At 36.7% G+C, this 24,308-nt stretch overlaps 1 protein-coding gene across 1 annotated transcript in view; it reads right to left on the reverse strand.

Moving 5' to 3' along the window:
* Positions 1-3,167: 3,167 nt before the first annotated feature.
* The window catches only part of LOC18448035 (protein EXPORTIN 1A), a 36,063-nt gene continuing 14,922 nt past the window's right edge, over positions 3,168-24,308 (reverse strand). Inside the window, exons 16-32 of the mRNA XM_011630151.3 lie at positions 22,402-22,512; positions 21,745-21,842; positions 20,410-20,518; positions 13,552-13,617; positions 11,177-11,275; positions 10,999-11,079; positions 10,714-10,803; positions 7,257-7,342; positions 7,035-7,115; positions 6,724-6,906; positions 5,975-6,041; positions 5,773-5,883; positions 5,569-5,676; positions 5,351-5,488; positions 5,134-5,271; positions 4,725-4,829; positions 3,168-3,928 (exon numbers count right to left, since the gene is read on the reverse strand). Coding sequence (XP_011628453.1) covers positions 3,806-3,928; positions 4,725-4,829; positions 5,134-5,271; positions 5,351-5,488; positions 5,569-5,676; positions 5,773-5,883; positions 5,975-6,041; positions 6,724-6,906; positions 7,035-7,115; positions 7,257-7,342; positions 10,714-10,803; positions 10,999-11,079; positions 11,177-11,275; positions 13,552-13,617; positions 20,410-20,518; positions 21,745-21,842; positions 22,402-22,512 — 1,794 coding nt within the window. The 3' untranslated portion in view covers positions 3,168-3,805. The remainder of the gene's footprint in view (positions 3,929-4,724; positions 4,830-5,133; positions 5,272-5,350; positions 5,489-5,568; positions 5,677-5,772; positions 5,884-5,974; positions 6,042-6,723; positions 6,907-7,034; positions 7,116-7,256; positions 7,343-10,713; positions 10,804-10,998; positions 11,080-11,176; positions 11,276-13,551; positions 13,618-20,409; positions 20,519-21,744; positions 21,843-22,401; positions 22,513-24,308) is intronic.

The raw sequence follows: 24,308 nt of genomic DNA on the forward strand, positions 1-24,308 counted from the left end.
CCCAATAAGTTCCCTTAAGAAAAGTAATAGGTAGAGTTAGAAGAAGAGTAACTCAATGATTTTTTTTATTTTTTTTTTTGGAAACCTGGAATGTCCTTATAAAGAGCGAGCGAGAGAGATTCAATGAAACTAAAATATAAGCAGCTAGGAATTCAATGTGAGATTTGAATTTGCTTAAGCATTTTGTTGCTCTCTTTATGCATAGAGAAGTTTGATCAATTTCATATTTTTATTTTTGTTTTTCATTTCATTGGTGTATGTCATCATCATTTTAGCCTTTTCCCAATTAATTGGGGCTAGCTATTTCATTGATACATACAACATAGCATTTTGAATAGACAACTACTTAACATATTTGGATGTTTGTGTTTTATTTTGATAAACTACAATCCTATACTCAGTGTCTCTTTCTTTTTCCTTTTTTATGAACAATAATCATATATCTTGGTTTACTATTCTTGTTATTTATTAATATAGTTCTTGTTTTTAGTGTTATCGTAGTTGCCGTTACATATTATGCCCCCAATAAATCTATTATATGTTTTGTGTGTTGTTTATTAATATAGTTCTTGTTTTTAGTGTTATTGTAGTTGTTGTTTTATTTTATGCCCCCGATAAATCTATTATATATTTTGTGTTTTGACAACAAAGTAAGCATTATTGTTTGATTTATTGTGAGTTCCGACAAAAAATTATCCAATATTACTCTAATGACACTAAATAAAGCCATAAAATTATTGGTCAATGGATTTAATGTATCTATGCAATAACTACAAATCATAATCATCTTGTGTAATTTTACATATCCAATTTTTTCACTCCATTTTTTGAGCCAAGTCCAAAATATTCTTAGTTTTGGTTATCCGTATTTTTTGCCTGATTTTTTCCACCGACTTTTTAAAATAAAACTGATTTACTGCCCATATTTTATCATTTTTCGACTCGCTTAACAGGACCACTCAATTTCTCAGTCCCCCTAAAACATAATGGCCAAACCATTTTGAACCAAAATCATCTTCTCAGTCCCCCTAACACAACATACTAGCCAAACCATTTTGAACCAAAATAATCACCGGCAATGAGGGCAGCATACTTAAAGCAAGGCGTTTTTGGCAAGCTAATTCGAGGACGGCACCATCAATACCCCATTTGAGAAAAGGGATTGTATGCAATGAGACCAGTGTTTAAAAAATCGGATTGGTGAACGGAATCGGTCATACCCATACTCGTGTTGGATCAGTAGAATAGTGAATCAGCTTGGAGAATCGAACGAATTGGCAATTTTTTCCCAAAAAATTCTAAAAAAGTCACTATAAATCTCTTAAAATATTGTTCTTTAAGTTTCTAAAAGAAATTAGAAGTGATGCATTATGTACTTTCATTACTTTGTAAAAGTAGGAGAATATTGACTTGTTTTTCTGTTCTAAAAGTCTGTATCATTATTAACTATGAAAAAAATATTATACTATTGCATCAAACTAATTTAAAAATATTAGAGAACACTTCTATATTATAAATTTAAAAATAATTTTTTATATAAAGTGAAATGAGTATCACATCAAATGTTTATTAGTTCTCTTTACTCGTCCGAAATTATCACAACCTAACTAGCTATAATATCATATCACATCAAACAATTATTAATACTCTTTACTCTTCCAAAATTATTACAACCAAACTAACTATAATATTATACATTGAAATTAAAATTATTGGTATATATTTTATAACCATTTTACTAAACAAATAAGAATAAATTTGATTTGTCTTATAATATCATCTAATTTAAAAAATCTAACTTACAACTATAACAACAAATAATATATTATAGAATTTATAATATATAAGATTTACTTATCAATGTAATTAATACAATTATTAACTATAATATTATCAATGTGATTCAAAAATGACTCTTGCATATATATTATGAATTGCTAATATAGTTTTATAATAAACATAATTAGTTTAAAAATACTTAAAATTGCTAGTATATGTTTTAAACAATATTTGTTAAACAATCTCTTGCATTTTGGATGGCCGCCCAAAATAAATCCCTAAGTTAGCCTAATCGCCTGATTTCGGATCGTTGAATCTCGACATTTGATTGGATCGAGGACAGTCTAGACAATACCCGAGATCTAGATTATCCGATTCCGGATCAGGCCACCGAGTTTTTAATTACTCCTGAACACGGCAAATGGTAAGCGTGCGATTGGGCAACTTATAACAAGTAGGGCCCGTCTTTTAAAACGACTTTCGCGAAACTTATAACAAGTGAGACCCGTCTTTTAGAACGACTTTTGCAATAAAAAAAGGGCGTTGGTTGAAATTGGGTGACATCAGATGCGATGCATGATATCATCACAGCAATTCACACGAATCCCATCACATTACAACAATTCATGCGGATCCTGACATCATACTACGGATTTTGTAAAGGTGAATCCCAACCTTTGACGGGATCCAAGACGATCTGGGTGATACCCAATCTGAATCACCCGATTTTTTATCGAGTTACCGAGTTTTAAATCACCGAATGAAACTTATCGTACAAATAGGTCACAATTGCCTATATCCATCATATGTTAATTTGATAATTTGAATGTCACAAAGCTCAAGAAAATATCTTTTAAACCACCCAATTTCACATCCAAAAGACACTTAATTGCAACTATTTTGTACAAATGGTAAATGGTCTCACTATTGCTCCACCCTCTCCCATCTCTTTTTAATGGGAAGATCTATAGTTAGCCACTAGTTCTTATAGGAAATGGTTGACTGCTCTTGTTCATGGTGCCCCCATTGATACGCAAAATTCTCCCTCGTGGAAATGCCAGCCATTCGACCTATATTCGGGGTCGGCCAGGTCCATTTATCCTACCCATACCATTTTAAATTTTCTGTTTTAAGTCGCTGGATGAAAAATTCACCGGACCATAATCCTGCCTACTTATACAAAATACATTGACATTGCTCAAAACTAGGCTTGTCAAGCTCCAAAACATTTGCTCAATCATTGATTATTCATACTCCTTGAAATAGTTAGGTCACTCGCTCACAGCGAAATGAGACCCCAAGCTCGCAGGAAACGCATTTTCCACTATCTAATGAAGCCCACTAGAGTAAATATGATATCATATCCAATGCTCATAACAGGCAATGCATTTTCCACTAGAGATTCGTTAATAAGCCAAGCTATAGTACATATCATATCAAAATGCTCAAGAGTCATTTTCCCAAAAGAAAAAAATAAAGACAACAAATAGAAGAAAAATCGAAAGAAGAGATTATAGAAAACCCTTCCAAAATTACAAATAGCTTACAGAAGAGCAAACCATTATATCTGCAAAACCCTAAATGGTTAGAATACACGAAGCACACCCATTCCGAGCATAGAGCCCAATATTCTGGCGAATCACCAGACATAACACGCAGGCAAAAATAAGAACAGGTAATAACACGGGATTCTAGTGGCCTGAAAAATGACCCACTGAATTCTAGCACCAGACCAACTCTAGGATATAGAGCGAAATAAACAGACAGAGCTATGGCTACTTCAACTAACACCATCACCATCCGGAAAGTATCACCAGTAGTCCACTGTCGAGCTCTTCCAAATTGCAAAAGGGGGAGCATATGGACAGGAACCCACCCACAAAAGCAAAAATAAAAAAATAAAGATGCCAAGAACCAATTTTCCAGCCACCACCAGTGGAATTCCGGCAGCCGGAGCAGCCGATAGCCAGCAATTACCGGCGATAAAGGGGTTAAGAAATCAGGGGATTTGAGAGAATTAAAGGGGTCATGAGTCCACCATTTCATCTTGTAGTTCACTAGGGGCAATGAGCCCAGGAATTGTTAGCATCCTCTGACGTTCTCTCTCTCTCTGTGCTGCTGCTTCCTCTGCGTATAGATCTTTGTTATCCTGCAATAAGTTCAAATAAAAATCCCAATCAAGTCAAGGTCAAAAAACCAAATGCTGGTTACCACCCGGACTCAGCACGTGAAAACTCATACAGTACTTGGGCAACGAATACGAATATCTCATTCTTTTTATTTTTATTTTTTGTTAAGTCATTCTTCCATACAAATTGCCTGATAGAACAAACTGATAGTATCCCCCAAAAAAATAAATAAATAAATTAAGGAACCATACGTTCTACTTTTCAATAGGTGACAGTAAAATGTATCATACATGGACGCCATTAAAAATGTACTAGCCAAAGGGCAATCATACTGCAATCCCATTAGAAGAAAAAAAAAAAGAGAAAAAAACAAGCAGTCAGCTGGGTTATCACCCACCAGAAGAGCGCATGATATCAATGGTGGTTTTCACTTTCCATCACCAGCCATATTTAAATGGATATTAATGAAAGCATGCATTCCACAGTCCATTGGGTAATGGTGCAACTTTTCTGGTATGATGATTATAAAACTTAACAGTATACTGTCCCAACCAAATTGCACCTTACTAGTGTCGATTAAAAAGAGAAACCAAAGATAAATAAATCTAACTTGCCAAAAACAAAGTAAGGAAACACATCTTTAGAATTTGATGACCAAGGTCCATGGCTCAAAGCAATATGTTCAAGCAAAAACACAGATAAATTTGATGTCCCATTCATTCGGTCAAATTATAGTACAGTCCTCAAGGCAAACAAGCACATAGACACAAAACTAAATTCGCCCAGAGTAATATCCCTCTGAAGACTGTATCATACCTGAGCTGAGAATTCCTTTGACTGTACAAGGAAGTCCCTGATGTGATTTTTGAATTGAGAAAGATCATTTCTAAACTCAAAAAGGCCATCTACAAAGTGTGTTACCTGAAAATAACAAAAAATGTTTCCTTCAAAAAAAAAATTAAAACCGACCAACTATACTGCCTGCCCTGAACAACGATACAATGGAGAATAGACTCCATAAGAATGACAAGAGATACAAATGAAAAATGAAAACCAACTAACTACACCGCCTGCCCTGAACAACGATACAAAGGAGAATAGATTTCTCAATAAATAAAAAGAAGAACACTGGACCTAATATTGTGTGTGTGTGTATGTGTGTGTATATATATATATATATATAGAGAGAGAGAGAGAGAGGGAGGGAGGGGCAGAGATATCCTACCTCAGCTGTTGTCATATTGGGAAACGATGTCCCCAAGAGTTTTATGGTGTACTCTCGAACAAACATGGTGTTATTTGGGTAAGGATAAGGAACAGTGGAGGCATCCCATAAAGGCTCCGTCAATACACCAGAGTCCACCTGATATCCAAAAAAATACATATAGTATCCTAACTTTACAAAATGCAAACATAACTATCAAATGCAGAATAGCTCATACCAGGCAGAACAAGTGTCGCAACACTAACACGTGTAGCTTAAACCCAGGCTTGTGGAACGTATCCGTCAAAACAGCAAAAGTCTCTTGCTCAATTGATAAGAAATAGCTCCGGTGAAATTGATTACAGAACTCCGAAGCCTGATGAAGTCCATGTCCCACTAAGAATGGATGATATTAAGGAACAGGAATGATGAAAAAAAGAAAAAATGTGTCCACACCTGGAAGTTATTCAACATCTCCAATAACAAGTTGAGCCCAGTCTCAGCGATATTCCTTTCCGTGTGACGGAAAGCCCAATTAATCGAATCCATGACAAGCTTCAATTGCTGGTTCATAAAGAAAGAGAGAGAAGGCAATAAAATGTAAGAATTGCATGCATGCAGACATTCACAAGCAGAAATACAGTGACACAGTACACTCACCTGACTTGATAAGTGTATCAAAGCTTGGAAACAATGTGCGGCAATTGCACGCAGGAGAGAGAAGAATTTCAGACGATGTTCAGGGTAATCTTCAAAGTTCTTTGTAATCATCTACAAACATTGGATTGTACTTGCAATGAGAAAGCCAGTGGACAAGTAAAACTCACAAATGCATTATAGTTGCAAGTCCTCTCTAACTCACCTCTAAGGTGCATTCGAAAACAGCCTCAAATATTCGAGGCACATCATCTATCATGACACCCTTATACCTGTATAAGAAAAGTTAAGATTCCGAGAAGAAAAAAACATAACATGTTCCAGCAGCAACATATTAAAAAGATAAAGGGCCTACACAATAACTGATCACTAACTTCTAGAAATGATATTGAAATAAACAATCAAGGTTAGTCATAGGAAATGATAAATGGAATAAAAAACGGGAAAGCCACGAAATAATGTAGCATCAAGAATTTCCTGGTACCTCTCAAGGGGGTTCAAGCTACAACTCAAAAGCACAAAGCACAATAGAAACTTAATCTGTTTGGCTAGTGCTCTTCCATTTACACAAGCAGAATGGAAAACTGCATTCAGTACCACATGCCTAGATTTCAATCCAGATTAAGGTCCCATGTCTGACATTAAAGTGAGAAAACAGCTTATGGGATGATGATAGGTCAATTCATTTATTCAAATGTCAAGAGTGTCATTTCACCCCCACCATAGCATATGTTATTTTTCAAGAACATTAGAATTAGTAAGTCTGCAACTGCAACATCAAGTCGCTGACCAGTTGAAACAAGGTCAAATATTCATCAAGTACCCCAAGTGAAGCTACCAACCTCTAGAAATGCAGGTGTTGAACACAAGACACATATGGACAATACCCAACCAAATAAATTTTCCATGATAGAGGTAAATGAACCAGATGGTAAAGGAGAGTGAAGAATGTACTTGTTTATTATTGTAGCAAAAAGTGACAGCACTTCTGACTCCCTAGCATCTGGCAAATTCCTAGCATAATCACCAAGGACGGGATCCATCATGGGTGGTACAAATTGCTTCCCAATTTGTGGCTGATCTTCAGCCTTATCCACAAATGTCTCAATAAGTTTAAGCGTCTCCCGTTTAACCGACCTGTTTTGCCATAATGTCTTAGTCATAAAATCACAAAGGATAGATTATTTTTCTATTTCAACAGAAAAAGAAGAAGAAGAAGAAAGAAAAGATCCATCAAATAATATGACTATAAAGCTTGATTTTACCGTAGAAGCTTGACAAAAGATGTTCTCGAAGCAAATGGGCCTCCTTCTGCTATACTACTTGATATAAGCTCACTATACATCCTGTTTCAAACAAAAGCACAAATCAGCTAATCATCACAAGGCTCTGTACTGCTGATAGAAAGATCCAAATTTGCATAACAATATGCCCTAAATCAACAAAAGATACTTGGACAGATTTGTCTTTCCTGCAGACAAACATACCTGTAAACATTGAGCATGTCCAAAAAGATCAATGATATTTGCGGCAAGAAATAGGTCCCAAGTGAACTTGCAACACTTGTGTTTGTCTGCCAAATTCAAATAATCCAGATTAACCTACTAACTAGATTTCTGTCAAGCAGAGCATGCAATTTACCAGGCATGTGATTTATAAGCATGACGGAAACATAAGAATTTTCATTTTTTTATTTGGCCTTTCAATACATAAATGTCAAAAAAAAACAAAAATCATAAGAAAATGTAAGTGATCTATGTATTAAACTAATTTTTCATGATGGCCTCATCAAGTTGAGGTTACCAAATCCTCTTATTTTCTATAAAAGAGAAAAACAGTCGGAAACCTCAACTTCGGAGGCTATCAAGACCCTATCAAACAGATGGCCATTGAACAAGGATGACAGATGAATTTACGAGCAAAGAACACACTGTGGTCCGTGTTTAATAGTTATCAGAATAACACAGTATTAATATTTAGTCAAAAGCAGGTGGGGCTCAAGTCATTGGAGTCCTGGGCCCGGAGTCACCATGCAGGTACCTGAGAGACAGTTAGGGTGCCCAGTAAATATACTAAATACATGGATTTATTCATGAATGAGAGAAAAAATAGTTATTTTCCAAAGTAGAAGAGGCTGTATCTATCCATTTCTCAAGTAATCGGGAAAACAAACGAGACTCTGTTATGAAGCGCGTGCCCACACATACACAGATGCATGCACGGATGTGCAACCCCCCCCCCCCCCCCCCCCCCCCCAACAACACCCAGACACAGCACTGAGTTCTCATGCATACACACATGCACACTCACACTACACACTACACACATGCACTCACACAAAAAGGCCAAACAAGGCAAACAAAAAAAAAAAGCTAAAGGATGGCACAAACATGTTATAAAAATAGTATATAATCACTGAGAATTTGTGTATTGTATAGGTTGTTCTCTACTACCACCCCAACAGTGAAAAGTAACATCATATGTAACAATTATTCATCCATGATAAGCCTCTAAACGCACATGAAACATTAATTTCATTAAAAAGCTAGGACGCAGACATAATAAATAGCTTTTCACTTTTCACATCAGTATATGACACAAAGATGATTATCCTCAGAATCAGAACCACAGGTCATGCCAAGGCAGCCAAAAATCCGTTTCATAAACCCAAATAAAACTGTATTATTCTCCTAAGATATAAAATTCCCTTCATTTTCTTTCTAAGAGGATTTGGGGGGCATACTAGAGAAAATGACTATCTTACCCTCAACCAAGGCAGATTTTCTTGCCAACGGATAAATTTTCCACTAAGTAGCCCAGGCGCTCAGGCAGGCACCCAGGGGGTAGCGTGATGACAAATGAGTGAGGTGGCGCATTTTGTGGCAACCTCTACCTGCCTCACTTTAAGGTGGAAGCTTTTAACCACATAAGGATAGACATTCTGGCATTCCTGATTCTGTACAGAGCATTTCTTCTTTGAATGAAACCAAAAACGCTTTTTATGATTTTACCTTCTCAATATCTGGAAACGCCGAAATATACCAACCAAAATTATTGACCGCCCAAGCCTTGTGCATCAAAAAGTACTGCAGGTGAAGTCTTGAAGGATTCAACATGAATTAATTATTCCGGACACTGCCGACATCTAATTCTTAATGAGTCTTTAAAGTATGGAAAAGTTTAAAAAGTGTCAACCTGATACTGTAGAAATGAGGCACCACTCAAAAACCCATCAGAAAAGTTGTTCCAATACTGGAAAACAGTCCAATTGGAAATCTTGACCTCGAGATGTATGGATATAGAAAGAACAAAGGACTGCAGGTCCTAAAAATAGTGACCATGTAATACATTATCTGAACCGTCCACTTTCAACATTTTTAAGTGTTTATAGATCAGCTTGATCTGCATCATTTTTTAAATTTTAAATTTCATAATTAGAGGTGAAAATAGATTTCCAGCCAATCCTAGGAATATCTGTCACCAAAACTACATCTTCCCATTGAAGGTGTGCCTTACTATGATTATTTAAGGTCGACACCTTATGCAAACCGCTAACAATAAGTACTTCAACATGAATTAGCTATTCAAGATACCGACCACATCTAATTCTAATTATCCATTATAGATAAAAGATTCATTCAACTCTTACACCGAACATGGATTTCAAATAAAAGAACTAGTAAGTTAGCACTTCCACAAATATATAGCATTCAGTTTAAGTAGCAATTTTCTATTGCATTCCATTTTGAAGCGTCAATAAGATTATTGAATGGAGCGCGCAAATACGTGCACGCATGCACACAGATATATCATAGGCGGTGATTGGATAAATATGGTCACTATGATTCCATGCCTGTCCATGCAGAGAAAAATCAAGGGTACTTTTGGCTTCTTATCGCTAAGATGTTATTCTCATTGTTCCAAAAAATGCTGAGGAGCGCCTTGGCAGCCGAGGGAGTCCTAGCCGCCCAGCGCCTAGGCGAGCAGCCAGATTTTTGGGCGCCCAGCTGGAAGAACAGGGGCGGTAGGTGTCTGAAAACACGATTTTAGGTCCAAACTGTGCGTAAAAAATGCATTTTGAGGCATTTTTAATAAAGTTTTTATGTTCAATCAATCCAAACTCCAAGGACAAACCAAAGTATTTGAGATTTGGACAATTAGTTAACAACACAATATAAGAAAAATAGGAAAATGTAATCCAACATTCAAATTCAGCCTAGACGACTAGTACAAAGTATTAACACATTCATAAGGAGAATTTTATAATCATGACTACACAAACTCATAAGTCAAAATTCACAAATCATAAAGTATAATCCAATTAGTTCAAACCAAAAGGATGATGTTTGGATCAATTTTTCAAAACTTTGAATTAACCGATCAATCTAACAGGAAATCAAAAATGTGTTTTTTCTTTTTTTATTGTTTATTTTTTGGCACTCTTAATATGTAAAAGAAAAACGGTTTAGGACACATAAAAACCCCAACCCCCTCCCCTCTTTTTATATGGGGGAAAAGTACAAAAACACCCCTAGTGCGCCCCAGCACGAGACAGACCCTCGGCACCCACCCATGGCTGGGCACCCAGCACCCAAGAGCGCCCCCTAGCCTGCCTAGGTGCAAGGCCTGCCGTTTTTTTGGAGCATTGGTTATTCTCATAACTCATGAAGCCACAGCAGCACTTACTATCGCGTCACTAATAAGACAAACTTAATAGTGAACCCATGACTGAAATTTTAGAAAATTACGAAAATATGTATGATCTATGAGGTATTGAAAAAAAAAAATTTGTCACATAGGTCAACAAGCTTCATGTTGCACCAATCTGAGATCCAGTCAATGCAGCAAAACCGAATCCCAAACATGATATTTTCTTACAATTCAAGTGACCAATCAACATACTCCGCCACACATAATTGGCAAATAAGAGTTTGGAAGATATACCTGGAGTATGTTAAGTATTGTCCTGATGACATCCTGATCCTTCAAAAAGTCCACACTCTGCCGTGCCTGGCCAATTATTTCAGCCCATTTCTGCAGCAGCGAACAAGTATCTAAGTTATAACCCGTCAATTCTTTTAGGAATGCCAAGATATATTATCATTAAAATATACGATGGTAACAGCTCAGAATAGGGGAAAGCCATATAAAGGACTAGCACCCAAGGAGGTTAAACGATACACAAAGTAAAATCAATACAGCATTCCGGCTCTCCACATTATACAGAACCTGATTGGGAAGTTCCATCAATCTCTGTAAATACTCATCCCTTTTCTGAGGGTCAGATTCAGCTTGAATCATATGACCAACCTGTAACAACAAATATGCAATTAATTAGAAAGCATCTACCTCTATTTCTTTCAGTATAAAAACTACACACTTATCCATCAAGATGTCCAATACATACAGACTCATAAAAGGTATGAATCTGATGGGGCTCCAGGTCTGCAACTGTTGATGCCAAGCCAGATAACAGCTCAGACACAAAGGGCTCACGTTCTCCAACCTGCAATTAAATAGTAATATATATAATCAGATGCATATTGTCCACATATGTCCAAACATTCCAGATATTCATTATAAACGACAAAGTCATTTCTCTAACTGGATATGAACAAAGAAGTCACCAGAAAATAATTGGAAGGATCAATAACTGCCTAAAGGGAAATGAAAATGACCTCAAAGTAATCTCCAATGAATAAACAGCCAAACAATAGACAGCCAAAGAACAAACAGCCAATGAATAAACAAATGGCTCATACACTTCGCTCACATTCTAGACGCAGTTCACTGAGCTATATTAGTTATGACTGTTTACACAAAAGATACTTCTACAGCAAATCCACGAAAGGCATTCCAACTGAATCCAACCAACCCCTTGCATCCTATGAAGAAAATCTTCTTCAAACTATATATAAATTTCTTTTTATCCCCAGAAATATCAATTCTCCTTTTACAGCTAGAAGCAGTTTGAACTGGTATCTTTTTCAGCTCAATCAGCATGTTCCACGCTAAACTGCTAACCAGAATTTTCCAATTGTAGGAATAATGCGAAAGAGCTTATGAAACTTCATATGCAAATCAAAGACCTCAAGCCTTGGAATGTAACTCAAGAAGAAAAATGAAACTGTTGAATTTAGCAGTGGGACATTATTACCACCTCCACCAAAAAATCAATCAGGATTTTATGAAGTCATAAACTGAAAACTTACACAATTCCGACTTCATGCCTCCATGATGCCCCATGAAACCCGTCACCGCAATATAAGGACTCAGTATTACACAACTTGGGACATCCCCATTCATATCACATGGAAAAACCTTAACCACATTAATCGGGCTCTGTTAACTTTTTGGGCATCCCATGTCACATCCACTGAGGCCCTTTCGTAACCACCCCTTAGAGACAGGGGAATATCAAGACCCCAATAAACTACAGTAGTTTGCAAGAGGTGATATTTCCAATGCGTCATATGCTTGTCCAAGAAAAATATCCTAAATGGCCTCATGAGCTTTCTCACAGGTATATTGAATGACTGATAACAAATCAGAGTCAAAATCTTAGAAGTCGGCAGTCAACAGAAGTTACTAACCATCAGACCACTAATAAAGAAAAGATGTTACCTAACTCCCAGTAAGAAACAACCGTTAATCAATAAAGTAAGATAAATAATTAATAAACAAAAACTGCTCGTGGAGTAAACAAGAATCACTATCCCATATCAGAATCTACTATAGGAAATTCCTAAAGAATCCTTACACTGCAAAGAATGTCCCCTACATTATGTTAAAAGCATTGATCAAATTTTACCATAAACATAAATGTGTTGTGATACATTTGGTGCAGTGGCATCATTGTGGGTTGGTCAATCTGAGAACAATTACAATGCAAAAAGCCTTAAAAACTACGGCATGTGGGTATTCCCAATGCTATTTTAAGGATTGCAGCATTCTTGGGAGGTTCATCTAAGAATAACTCGAGGAATGAAGCCACAACGCCATAACAATATGCATGAACTGAACAGATGCAACAGTACTAGAACCTCGTGGCAGTTTCCGATCATTTCATATGAGCAAAATCGTGTAGTTGGATACATCAGCCATTGTAAAGAAAGACCATAAAGATAAAGATAAGAACTACCGTCAGATATCGATATAAATTAGCCAGGCTGGTGGAAATCTCGTGCTATTCCAGATTCACATCAATAGCAGCACAATAAGAAAAAGTAAAGATTTAAAACGAGGAATTATGTTTCAAGCACTACAACTGGGAAAGCCATATCATCTGGTTCATCATTAACATTATCCTCAAAAACATATCATGATATGATCCTTATGGCAGCCCGCCAAATCTCCAGGTAATAATGAGAACCCATTCCTCACTCTATGAATAATATGTGAAATACATTCTCTCGCTCAGCACAGAGCTCAAGTTCCTTGAAACCATTCATGCCAAATCAATGCAAAAGATCTCATTTAATATACATGGCAAAATCAGGGCATGTGACCTCTTTAGGCCAAGTACTCTCGAGCATTATTAGACATTTCCATCTCAATAAAATCCAATTTTAATACGGAACGGATTAACTCTTGCAGCTCTCTAGTAACTGACAGTAGAAAAGAACTTCTACTAAGAAGCACAACATTTCATAAGAATCACAACAGATGGAATGTGCTACCAAAAGAATGCACTACACAGATCAAGTGAAATATGAAGAGATTTACAATGTGCCATCAAGCGGAATGCATTACAAAGATCCAAAGTGAAGAGTGAAGAGATACCTGCAGAATCACAAACTTGCGCTTGCATTTTTGAACAATTTTCAAAAATGTGTCACACGCCATATCCTGGAAAAGGAAAATAATAATTAAATAACTAACCCAGATTCATTTCCTCGAACAAAACAAGCGCAGAATAAATATAGCATTATCATATAAATTAACTATCAAGGCATAATTGCATTGACCCCAAGTGTACAGAAACTTAACCGGTAAAAAATACAGCATAACAAATACCTAGCACTAAAGTAAACCTTTTTTTCAAAAAAAAAAAAACAAATACCTAGCACTAAGTACACAAGGAAGTCGAAAGAGCCCACTGTACATAAATAACGATAAGAGGTAAGCAAGCTAAGTAAAATGCAATAGATATCAGCCAAGATGTGTTACTGAATCAAACAATTAAAAATAATTCCTGCTCAACAGAATGCAATTTAGACAAGCACATAGTTAACATATCGATCTCTCTTTTCCCATATAACTATGATAATTAGCCCATGCATCTTAAAAGGCATAAGGTGCCATGCATCTTAAAAGGCATAAGGTGCCATCTTGGCTGCCTAGGCAGGCACCTCATACTTGAGTTAGCCCAAAGAAAAAGGATGGAATGGGGATTGTTTCCACCACAAAACCCACCCTTTTTAGAGAGAGACTAGTTGAAGAGAGAGGACTGGTTGAGAAGAGAGAGAGAGAGAGAGAGAGAGAGAGAGAGAACCCACAAACCCCCAGTTTTAAAGAGTGAGAGGACCTAAAGACACAAAATACACAATACATACGCAACATAATCTCCACCTCTCGCTTAACCCCCCGCCCCCCCCCCCGGGGATCTCAAACACAGCACAACACACAAATCTCTCTCTCTCTCTCTCTCTCACACACACGAACACAAAGTGTAACATAGGTGTGCATGCAAGCATGCTCAGACAAAATGCCTCCAGGTGGGTACTTTGACCAAGGTAGTAGGAGCCGCCGAGGCAGTGCCTGCGGCATAAGTGGCCCCCTCACAAGGTGGCCTACCTAAGCCTAGTCGGGGCACCGAGACCTTTCAATGTCTCAAGGAGCCACCGAGGCAGTGCCTGCGGCATAAGTGGCCCCCTCACAAGGTGGCCTACCTGAGCCTAGTCAGGGCACCGAGACCTTTCAATGTCTCAAGGAGCCACCTAGGTGCCTTTAAGCACAATGATTAGTCCTTAGTTTACCCAAGTAAGCCCTGATCAAATATGAATGTGCATGCAACAGAACATGGAACCCCTTTCACAGCTTCAATCGTATGATCTCTACGCATTCAAACTCTACAAATAAATGACACATTCTGATAAAAGACTGAAACAAGATGTTTTAAATTAAAATGCAATAAGGCACCAATTGAATCCATCAAATTTTGTACATGCATTCTCCTAAGTGATTCATTCAGGTCATAAACATATCTATATATGTATTTATATATATATATATATATATATGGGAAAAGATCATGTCAGCCACTTGCAGATGAAATAGTGTAAGCCCAATGGTCCCCATTGAATCTGGGCTGATCTGATGCTCACAATAGTATTTTGTATTTGAATTTTAATATTTTTTATACAAATTCAAATCACTTGAAATTTGGAGCATTCATTCTTCTCATCAAAGTGCACCAAATAAAAATATTAAAAAAATTATTCACAAAAAATAAATTGACCAAAATACCCCAAAAATTTTCAGATGTATTTATGTCAATTTTTTTTTTGCAAACTATTTTTTTAATTTTTTTTCATTAGGTTCGCCTATTTTTCAAGATTAGATGCTCAAATTTTCAATTGAATTAGATTTGTAAAAAAATTATTAAAATTCAAATACAAATATCCAATTATGACCATTGGATCAGCTTATAATCAATCAAGGCAGTTAGGCGTTTACTGTAGCTATCAGCTAGCAAGCTAACCTCAAGCTCTCCCTATATATATATAAAGACGATTTGTCAGCCCAGAGGCTAATGCAATAGTATAAACCAGTGTTTGAATAATCGTTGATCTGAATTTGGAATTGCCCTATCCAAATTGGAAATCGTCCTGACCAATTCGAATCCCATAATATATCGGGATCTAGCTGTGTCCCCCTTCAAACCGGCCAGTCCAGATTGGTCCATACCCATTCTCTTACAAAAGCAGCCGGATCTATCAGAGAAGTGGTTTAATTTTTTATACATTTTTCATTTTTTTATTTGCTATTTTTGTTTAACTTTTTATTTGAACCAGATAAGTCAACCGGTGAAAGTTTCCATTTCATTTTTCAAACACGTTTGTTTTTTTTATTTGAATTGTCTAAATTATATAAATACGTAACGTGGAGGGCCTAAACTGTAGTACAGCTTTCACAAATCTCACTTTAATGCTTGTCTACTGGCCCACCCTCGCCCACATGTAAGCGTACCTCATCACACATGTAAGTGGGGGGGAAATTCTTATTGCTCTCTCTCTCTCTCCCCCAACGACCTAGATTCAATCTTGGCCAATCGGATGGCCATGGTTATGTTGTCTTTGAAATTTAGTTTTTTTTTACAACCCCAAATTATAAGAAATTTTAAGGGTCTACTCTTGAACAATATGTTCAACTAAGAAAAAAAATTAAAAAAAACCAACCCACAAAATATAAAATGACCAATATACCCCTAAAACTTTCAAGGGTATTTAGGTTAATTAATTTTTTGTGAATTATTCTTAATATTTTTTATTAGGTACTCCTCAATGAGAAGAGTGGACACTCCAATTTCAAGTGATATGGATTTATATTAAAAAATATTAAAATTCAAATACGTAATGTAATCATGATCATCATATTGGCTCAAATTCAATCGAAGTCGTTGGGCATATACTATTGCATTAACCCTTGGGCCTATAAAAGCTAATCCCACACACACACAAAAAAAGCACATACATATACACATGCATAATGCATTATATAAATGTACATACATGCATACACACAATAAACATATATATACATACACACAAATACACATAAACACACACACACACATACATATGTATATATATATATATATATATATATACACACGCACAATACATACATACACATACAAACATCATTGTTCAAAAAAGCACACCACCCAATGCCTGGGCGGTCCAGAACGCCTAAGACTAATCGCCCATGCTTAGGCGGCCAAACTAGGCGGCAGTCTATGGGCAGCCACCTAGGCAGTACAGAACCCGCCTAGGCGGGCACCCAATGCCCAGCCCTAGGCAGCCCAAGGCCTGCGCCCCCACCTAGGGGCAGAATTTATTTTTTTTCCTTGTATTGATTATTTTAAAATATAAAATGTTTGAAGGATGGGTTTTAGGTTCATTTCAAACCTAAACCCACAAGAACCCATTTTAGAGAGAAATATACCTCAATAAAACTAAATCTTGTGACTTTCATTGGATCGAAGTGTTTCTCAAAGTTACGAAAAACAGATCCAAACATCACCCAAGTAGATTTGATTTAGTTTTGGCGTTTTATAATCCTATTAGAAGGTGTTTTTTATTATTTTCGCACCAGAAAACATCTCAGAGGTGGGAGTTTGGAGTTCGAGCAATCAAAGTAAGTGCAAAATTAATTTTTTAGATTGCTTGTTTTATTTTGAGATGTCTTCTTCAAGATCTAGTTGAAGTGGAGATCCGGGTTGGAAATACGAATATAACCCGAATCCAAATGATAAAAATTGCATTAGATGCAATTTTTGTCAAAAAGATACGAAAGGGGACATAAACTGGTTTAAGAAACATCTTGATTGTATTAAGGGGGATGTTGCCCCTTGTAAAAATGTTCCTGAAGCTATCAGAGAGGAGATTAAGCAATATATGAGTTCTGTAAAACAAAAACAGGAACAAAATCCTTGTCATTTGAATAGGTCTATTTCTGCTACTTCTAGAAGAGTGATCCGGGTTGGAAGTATGGTTATAACCCAAAACGAAACGATAAAAATTGTATAAGGTGTAATTTTTGTGAAAACGATACCAATGGGCGTATTAACGGATTCAAGAAACATCTTGCCGGTATTAAAGGGAATGTTGCTTTTTGCAAAAAGGTTCCTGAAGCTATTCGGGATGAGATTAGACAACTTCTAAATTTAAAAGAACCAGAAAATGATGAAAATGAACCTTGTTCTCTGGAAATATCTTCTCCAGGTTCTTCTAGAAGTGGTGATCCGAGTTGGAAGTATGGTTATAACCCAAATCCGAAAGACAAAAATCGTATTAAATGTAATCATTGTGGAAAGGATACTAATGGGGGCATTTATTGATTTAAAAAACACCTTGCCAGTATTAAGGGGGATGTTGTCCCGTGTAAAAATGTTCCTGAGACTACCAGGGAGGAAATTATACAACATTTGAGTTCAAGGAAGCACAAAAAAATAGAAAAATGTAGAGCAGCCAAGACTCCTAGGGCCTCATCTGCACATACTAGTAAGGGGGAGGTAGAAGAAGAGGATGTGGCATATTCAGAAGAAACAGAGGAAGACGGGCATTATATTGAAGACAAAGATGACTCTAATGATGATAATCTTGATTCTGATGCATATGATGAAGTTTACCCTATTCCTTCTGATGATGATGATGATGAGTGTTGACCGTTGTGTTGAGTGTTGAGTGTTGACTATTATGTCCTAGACTATATTTTCTGAATTTCTGTATATTTTCTTTTTCTTATTTTTAGTTTCTAGTTCTACTTTCTAGTTTGTAGTTCTACTATCTAACTTTTGTGTGTACGGTCTACAGTGTATCAGACTATCAGTGTATGCTTGTATGGTTTTACTGTTTTAGCATTGTATGAAAATATGGATTATGGTCTTATGGATTATCAAAATTCTCTTCTCGATTACTATCCTTTTTTTTAACTGGAATGTTGCTTTTTGCAAAAAGGTTCCTGAAGCTATTCGGGATGAGATTAGACAACTTCTAAATTTAAAAGAACCAGAAAATGATGAAAATGAACCTTGTTCTCTGGAAATATCTTTTCCAGGTTCTTCTAGAAGTGGTGATCCGGGTTGGAAGTATGGTTATAACCCAAATCCGAAAGACAAAAATCGTATTAAATGTAATCATTGTGGAAAGGATACTAATGAGGGCATTTATCGATTTAAAAAACACCTTGCCAGTATTAAGGGGGATGTTGTCCCGTGTAAAAATGTTCCTGAGACTACCAGGGAGGAAATTATACAATATTTGAGTTCAGGGAAGCACAAAAAAATAGAAAAATGTAGAGCAGCCAAGACTCCTAGGGCCTCATCTGCACATACTAGTAAGGGGGAGGTAGAAGAAGAGGATGTGGCATATTCAGAAGAAACAGAGGAAGACGGGCATTATATTGAAGACAAAGATGACTCTAATGATGATAATCTTGATTCTGATGCATATGATGAAGTTTACCCTATTCCTTCTGATGATGATGATGATGAGTGTTGACCGTTGTGTTGAGTGTTGAGTGTTGACTATTATGTCCTAGACTATATTTTCTGAATTTCTGTATATTTTCTTTTTCTTATTTTTAGTTTCTAGTTCTACTTTCTAGTTTGTAGTTCTACTATCTAACTTTTGTGTGTACGGTCTACAGTGTATCAGACTATCAGTGTATGCTTGTATGGTTTTACTGTTTTAGCATTGTATGAAAATATGGATTATGGTCTTATGGATTATCAAAATTCTCTTCTCGATTACTATCCTTTTTTTTAACTGGGATTATGGCCATACCCTCAATCACACCATGAGTCCCTCTATCAAGGGCCAGAACCTAGGCTGGCCAGGTTCTGGGCGCCCGCCTAGGCCCTAGGCGGCCTGGACCCTCATGGCCACCTGGGTGCTGCCTAGCGCTTTTTGAAACACTGACAAACATAGAAACTTATATATATAAATAAATAAATAGTATAGGGGAGTGATTTCATGTCACCATGTCATTGTAATTTAATGAAACCTAACTTCTAGAAAACCATATTTGCAGTATTTGTATGACCTCAAAAGTTGCACACCCCTTCTCTTCATTCTAATAATCAATCCCAAGAAAAATAAAATTCAATTTGGACTCTACATATGGTCAAAATAAACCCCCCTCCAACAATGAATCTAAAACATCCATGTGGTGAAGTTCAAGATCTAGGCCTTTAAGAACTCAAAATCATTTCTTTCTTTTTTTAACATTGTGCATCTAATGATAATAAAGCCATCTAAAAAATTTGAAAAGGAAAACGTCATTCTAAGGCTTCGATCGAAGCATCTTACCAAAATGAAAGGCCCGTATTAATTGAGCAAGAAACACACTTTCTAGGGTGAGGGTGTGTTCTAAAAATTTACTTTTTTGTTATTGTTCATTAAAATGAAAGGAGTGTATATTTAAAATTGAGTCAACAAATTGCCCTCAGATGGTTTTTAAAGATTGCTTCATTATATATTATAGAACTGTTGAAATATATATATATATATATATATATATATATATATATATATATATATATATATATATATATATATATATATATATATAGATAGATATATAAAACTAATAGGTTAGGTTGTATAATAGCAACCACTTATCTCAATCACAAGAACGGGAAATCATTCAACAAAATTTACAAAAAATGTAATAACAGAAAGAACAGCCTAGAACTGCCTACAACTTTTCTAAACTAATGAAAAAAAAACAACATAAACAAATCACTAATAAGGAACCAATACTCCAAGAAAAAAGGGAGCAATCATGAACAACATAAACAAATCACTGATAAGGAACCAATACTCCAAGAAAATGGGAGCAATCATAAATATTCATCATTTAAAACATGTAGAGATAATATTGCGTCATCTGATGAGTTAGGATGACAAGAACCTGCACGCCTGGATGTGTTTCATGCATGAATTCAAACAATTTGTTCACAACAGTCTTTAGAAACTTCCAATGAGCCCTCAGAAACTTCGGGTATTGTCCAACAACATACCTACACGTTCGGAAACAATATCAGTATATAGTATATTTTTCAAAAAAAATTAAAAAAGGTTTGTAAGCGGCCATAAAGGTGGTGGTGGTTACTTCTAGATTATTGTGAAGAGAAGATAGCCGGGTATCATTAGAAAGATCACTGACAAAAAAGGGAAATTTTAGAATATTTTGATAGTCTCATACCATATCTTGATTCTCAGGGTGCAAAGCGAGGAAGGAAAATAGAGGCAAGAGAGAGGAGTGTTACTGCAACATTAATGGCCGTTGTGGAGGAGAGAGAGAGAGAGAGAGGAGAGAATTTCTGCAACGTTAATGGCCTATCATGTTTTCTCATCCTGTTTTTCTATCTTGATCCCTACTGCTTTTGCAACACCCAGTTCTTGTTTGTGAAAGGGAGAAAAAAGAGGAGAGAGAGGAGAGGGGCTTCTTCAATGATATAGCAGTTAGGGTTTTTCTTCTCGAGACAGTTTCTTTCTCTTGAAACACGCTGCCTCCTCCTCCTCATCCTCCTCCTCCTTGGGGCCTTCTACTTCTTCTTCTTCTTTATCATTATCATCTTGGGGTCTTCTTCTTCTTCTTCTTCTTTGTCTTCCTCTTCTTCTACTTCTTTAGGAAAAAAAGAGGGAAGAGAGAGAGAGAGAGAGGAGAGGGTTTCTTCAACATTAATAGCAGTTATGGTTTTTCTTCTGAAAAGATTGTTTCTCTTTCTTGAACCCTGGTGCCTCCTCTTCCTCCTCCTCGGGATCTTCTTCTTCTTCTTCTTCTTTAGGGGAACTAAAGATCTTCTTCTTACATTTTTTAATTCTCTCTAGTCCTTCTTTTAAAACTTACGTCTTTTTACTTTCTTTTAAGGGGGCTTGCGTACTTCTTTCTAGGCCTGTACATATTTCTAAATTTTTAAGGCAGCTTACGTCATTTTTTTAAAAAAAGCAAACCCTAGGAAGGCAAAGGCTGCCTGCTGCGCTGCTTCGGATCATGCAAACTTTGTGAGATCGGGCCAACAAACCTCTGATCAATCTTTAGTCCCACCTAGCGCCCACCTTGAGCCCGCATAGGCAGGCACCTAGGGCAAAAGGTGGGCGCCTAGGCACATGGACGCCCAGGGCACCCAACTAGGCTCCTTCAGTTCGGTAGCCTGCCTAAACTACCTAGGCGGCCAGGCAGCTGAATTTTTGACATTGTAGGCTACTAATAAATACAAAACAATGACGATAGTTAACTCACATAATGTTGCTTGCAATAACAGCTTTGTTATCCTTCCCTTTGGTAATTTCACACAAGTTTAGTAAATCGCGGATGACTGTCACCAAAAACCGATTTTCCTGCCAGCATAGTATGCACAATATCAAAATAATAATGAAGCGCAACAACGACAACAGAAAAATGCAAAACAATCAACTTATGACATGATCACTGATGCAATAAATAACCAATGAAGAAAGAAAAATGCGAAATCGGACTGAAATCCACTGCCAAGCGAGCATATGCAATTATAACATCTATAAACATCTAGACATGTATCCAGATGGGGGTATATCTTCCACATGCATGTCCAAATGGCTCAAACATGCACATAGCCTTACTCATGATCCTGATTCTCATGCAAAGGACCCTACTCATGCATGTTACTCTCATGCAAACATTGCTTACAGCCTCACACATGCATAATCGCCACCCACCCATAACCAAGCACTATGCGCACCTGGACCCTCATGAAATATGCATGCAAACATAATCGTTCATTGAGCCAACACACATGCATGCACACATCCATATATGCCTACAAATACTGAATGGATGCCAAAAACATTTCCCACAAAGATTTAGAAAAATGCTGCGAACCGCTTACAGAGCAGTCATGCACAACATCAAGAAAAGTACCTGATCTTCCATCATAGACCCTGATATTGATCCAATGGCCCAGCACAGTGTGTTAAGATTGTTCCACGTCCAATCCTCTCCATTCAATTGCTTGCTTAGTTTTTTCAACATCTAAAGTACAAAGAATCAGAGTCAGCTAAGTCATTAAATAACATTGAGCTCATACATCCAGTCTCTCTTAAAGCCCTAATTCCATATTGGTCAAATAGCAGAAAAGATACCCCATAGTATTACTAAGTCAACATATTCAAATTAGTCATAGCCAACCCCAATTAGTTGGGATAAAACTTTGATGACGATGATGGTGATTCAAATTAGTTGTACAGCAACCCCGAGAGAGAGAGAGAGAGAGAGAGAGAGAGAGCAACCTTAATTTGTTGCACATTAGTAAGGTAACACCTCAGATCTCACTAAGGGAAGAAAAAACTTTTGAAGGATAATATATCGCAAAATGAAGCACCTTCTCATTACACAATGCCATGACAACAAAAGAGAAGTGAACATCTGCTCACTAGATTCACGTCATTATACTTCCAATATAGTTAAAATTGCATGTCGCTAAATCTCTTACAACTGAAATTACATTCGATTTCTATACCATTCACCATTGCCATTTCTCAAGCTCCAGAGTACAAGTACAATGGGCAAAAAAAAATGAAGCTCAAAGTCTTCATCTTCAACAGGGTTTGAAGATGAATCACAAGCAAGGATTGAAATGCAGACTAAACACCCCCCGCCCCCCCTCCCCCAAAAACCGAAAAAACAAACACAAAAAAAAAAAGGATAAAGGATTGCATGCAGCAAACAAGCCACAGTTCATATTATAATCCTCAGATAATTATGAAGACAAAAGTCAAAGATAGGGGAAAAGAGGCACCCGAACCAACAAATGAGCTTCCCAAATGTTACATTGCATATTAAGATCTCAACCAAGACAAATTCTATGCAGTTGCAAAGAGATGAGATTTTGAACAGTATGTGTGAAGATTCATAATAATTGAATTCCATTGCAAAAATAACACCGTCATTAACTTTAAATTCCATAGACGATGTAGCTATTGCCCTGTAAACAATTCGAGTTGATACTGCATAGCATCTAAACTACCACCATCATTAGCTCCAATTAACCCTAGGCCCCGAGATCAATTCGACGAGAGATAAAAACTCAAAACCGAGACTATTTTTGACAAATCTGAGCTAGGTTCTTCCCAAATAAAAAAAAAAAAGGGTTTGACTGATGTCAATCAAAGGGGTTTTGATCCAATAAATAATTGGGCAGATATTGTAGAGGGCTCAAAGATGAAGAGTCTGGGAAAAGTTCAGGATAAATGGTGAAGAAATGAGGGAAAATGGATTAAAGTGGCAGATTTTTTTTAAATGGGGTTTAGAAAGATGAAACAGATCCTGATTCTTGCCAAGGAATCCCCCCCTTCTATCAGAAGAACCAAGCGAATTTTTTAACATCAAATCGTCCCGGTTCTGTAAAGAAACTAAGAAGGTCCCTTCCCGAACCAATCCAGATCTGGATTAGTGATTTTGTGGTTTATCCACTAGATGATATTTATCACCTTTAGTAAAAAAGCCTACAAGGATCATAGATTCCCTTCCCCCCTGAATTGTCCCCATTTCCTTCCTCCAATCCTTAGTTATAGTGAACATTATGGGAGTATTATGTATGGGGATAGAGAATCAGAATCCAGATGAAAGGTTCTTGCAACTAAGCTTCAAAGAATTGATAAAAGGCATCCATTCTATATTCGAATCAGTTCAATACCATCCCCATCCTCCTCCAAGAAATGACCAATGTCCATATTAACCATTGCAAATCTAATCCAACTGGAAAATCCAGGAACTTATTGTTCATATTGCATATAGAAACTAGCAATGAAAAGGCTCAAGTGAGTCCT

This window comes from Amborella trichopoda, chromosome 2, assembly GCF_054954075.1.
Source record: "Amborella trichopoda isolate Santa Cruz 75 chromosome 2, AtrichopodaSantaCruz75HAP2 v2.0, whole genome shotgun sequence".
NCBI lineage: Eukaryota > Viridiplantae > Streptophyta > Magnoliopsida > Amborellales > Amborellaceae > Amborella > Amborella trichopoda.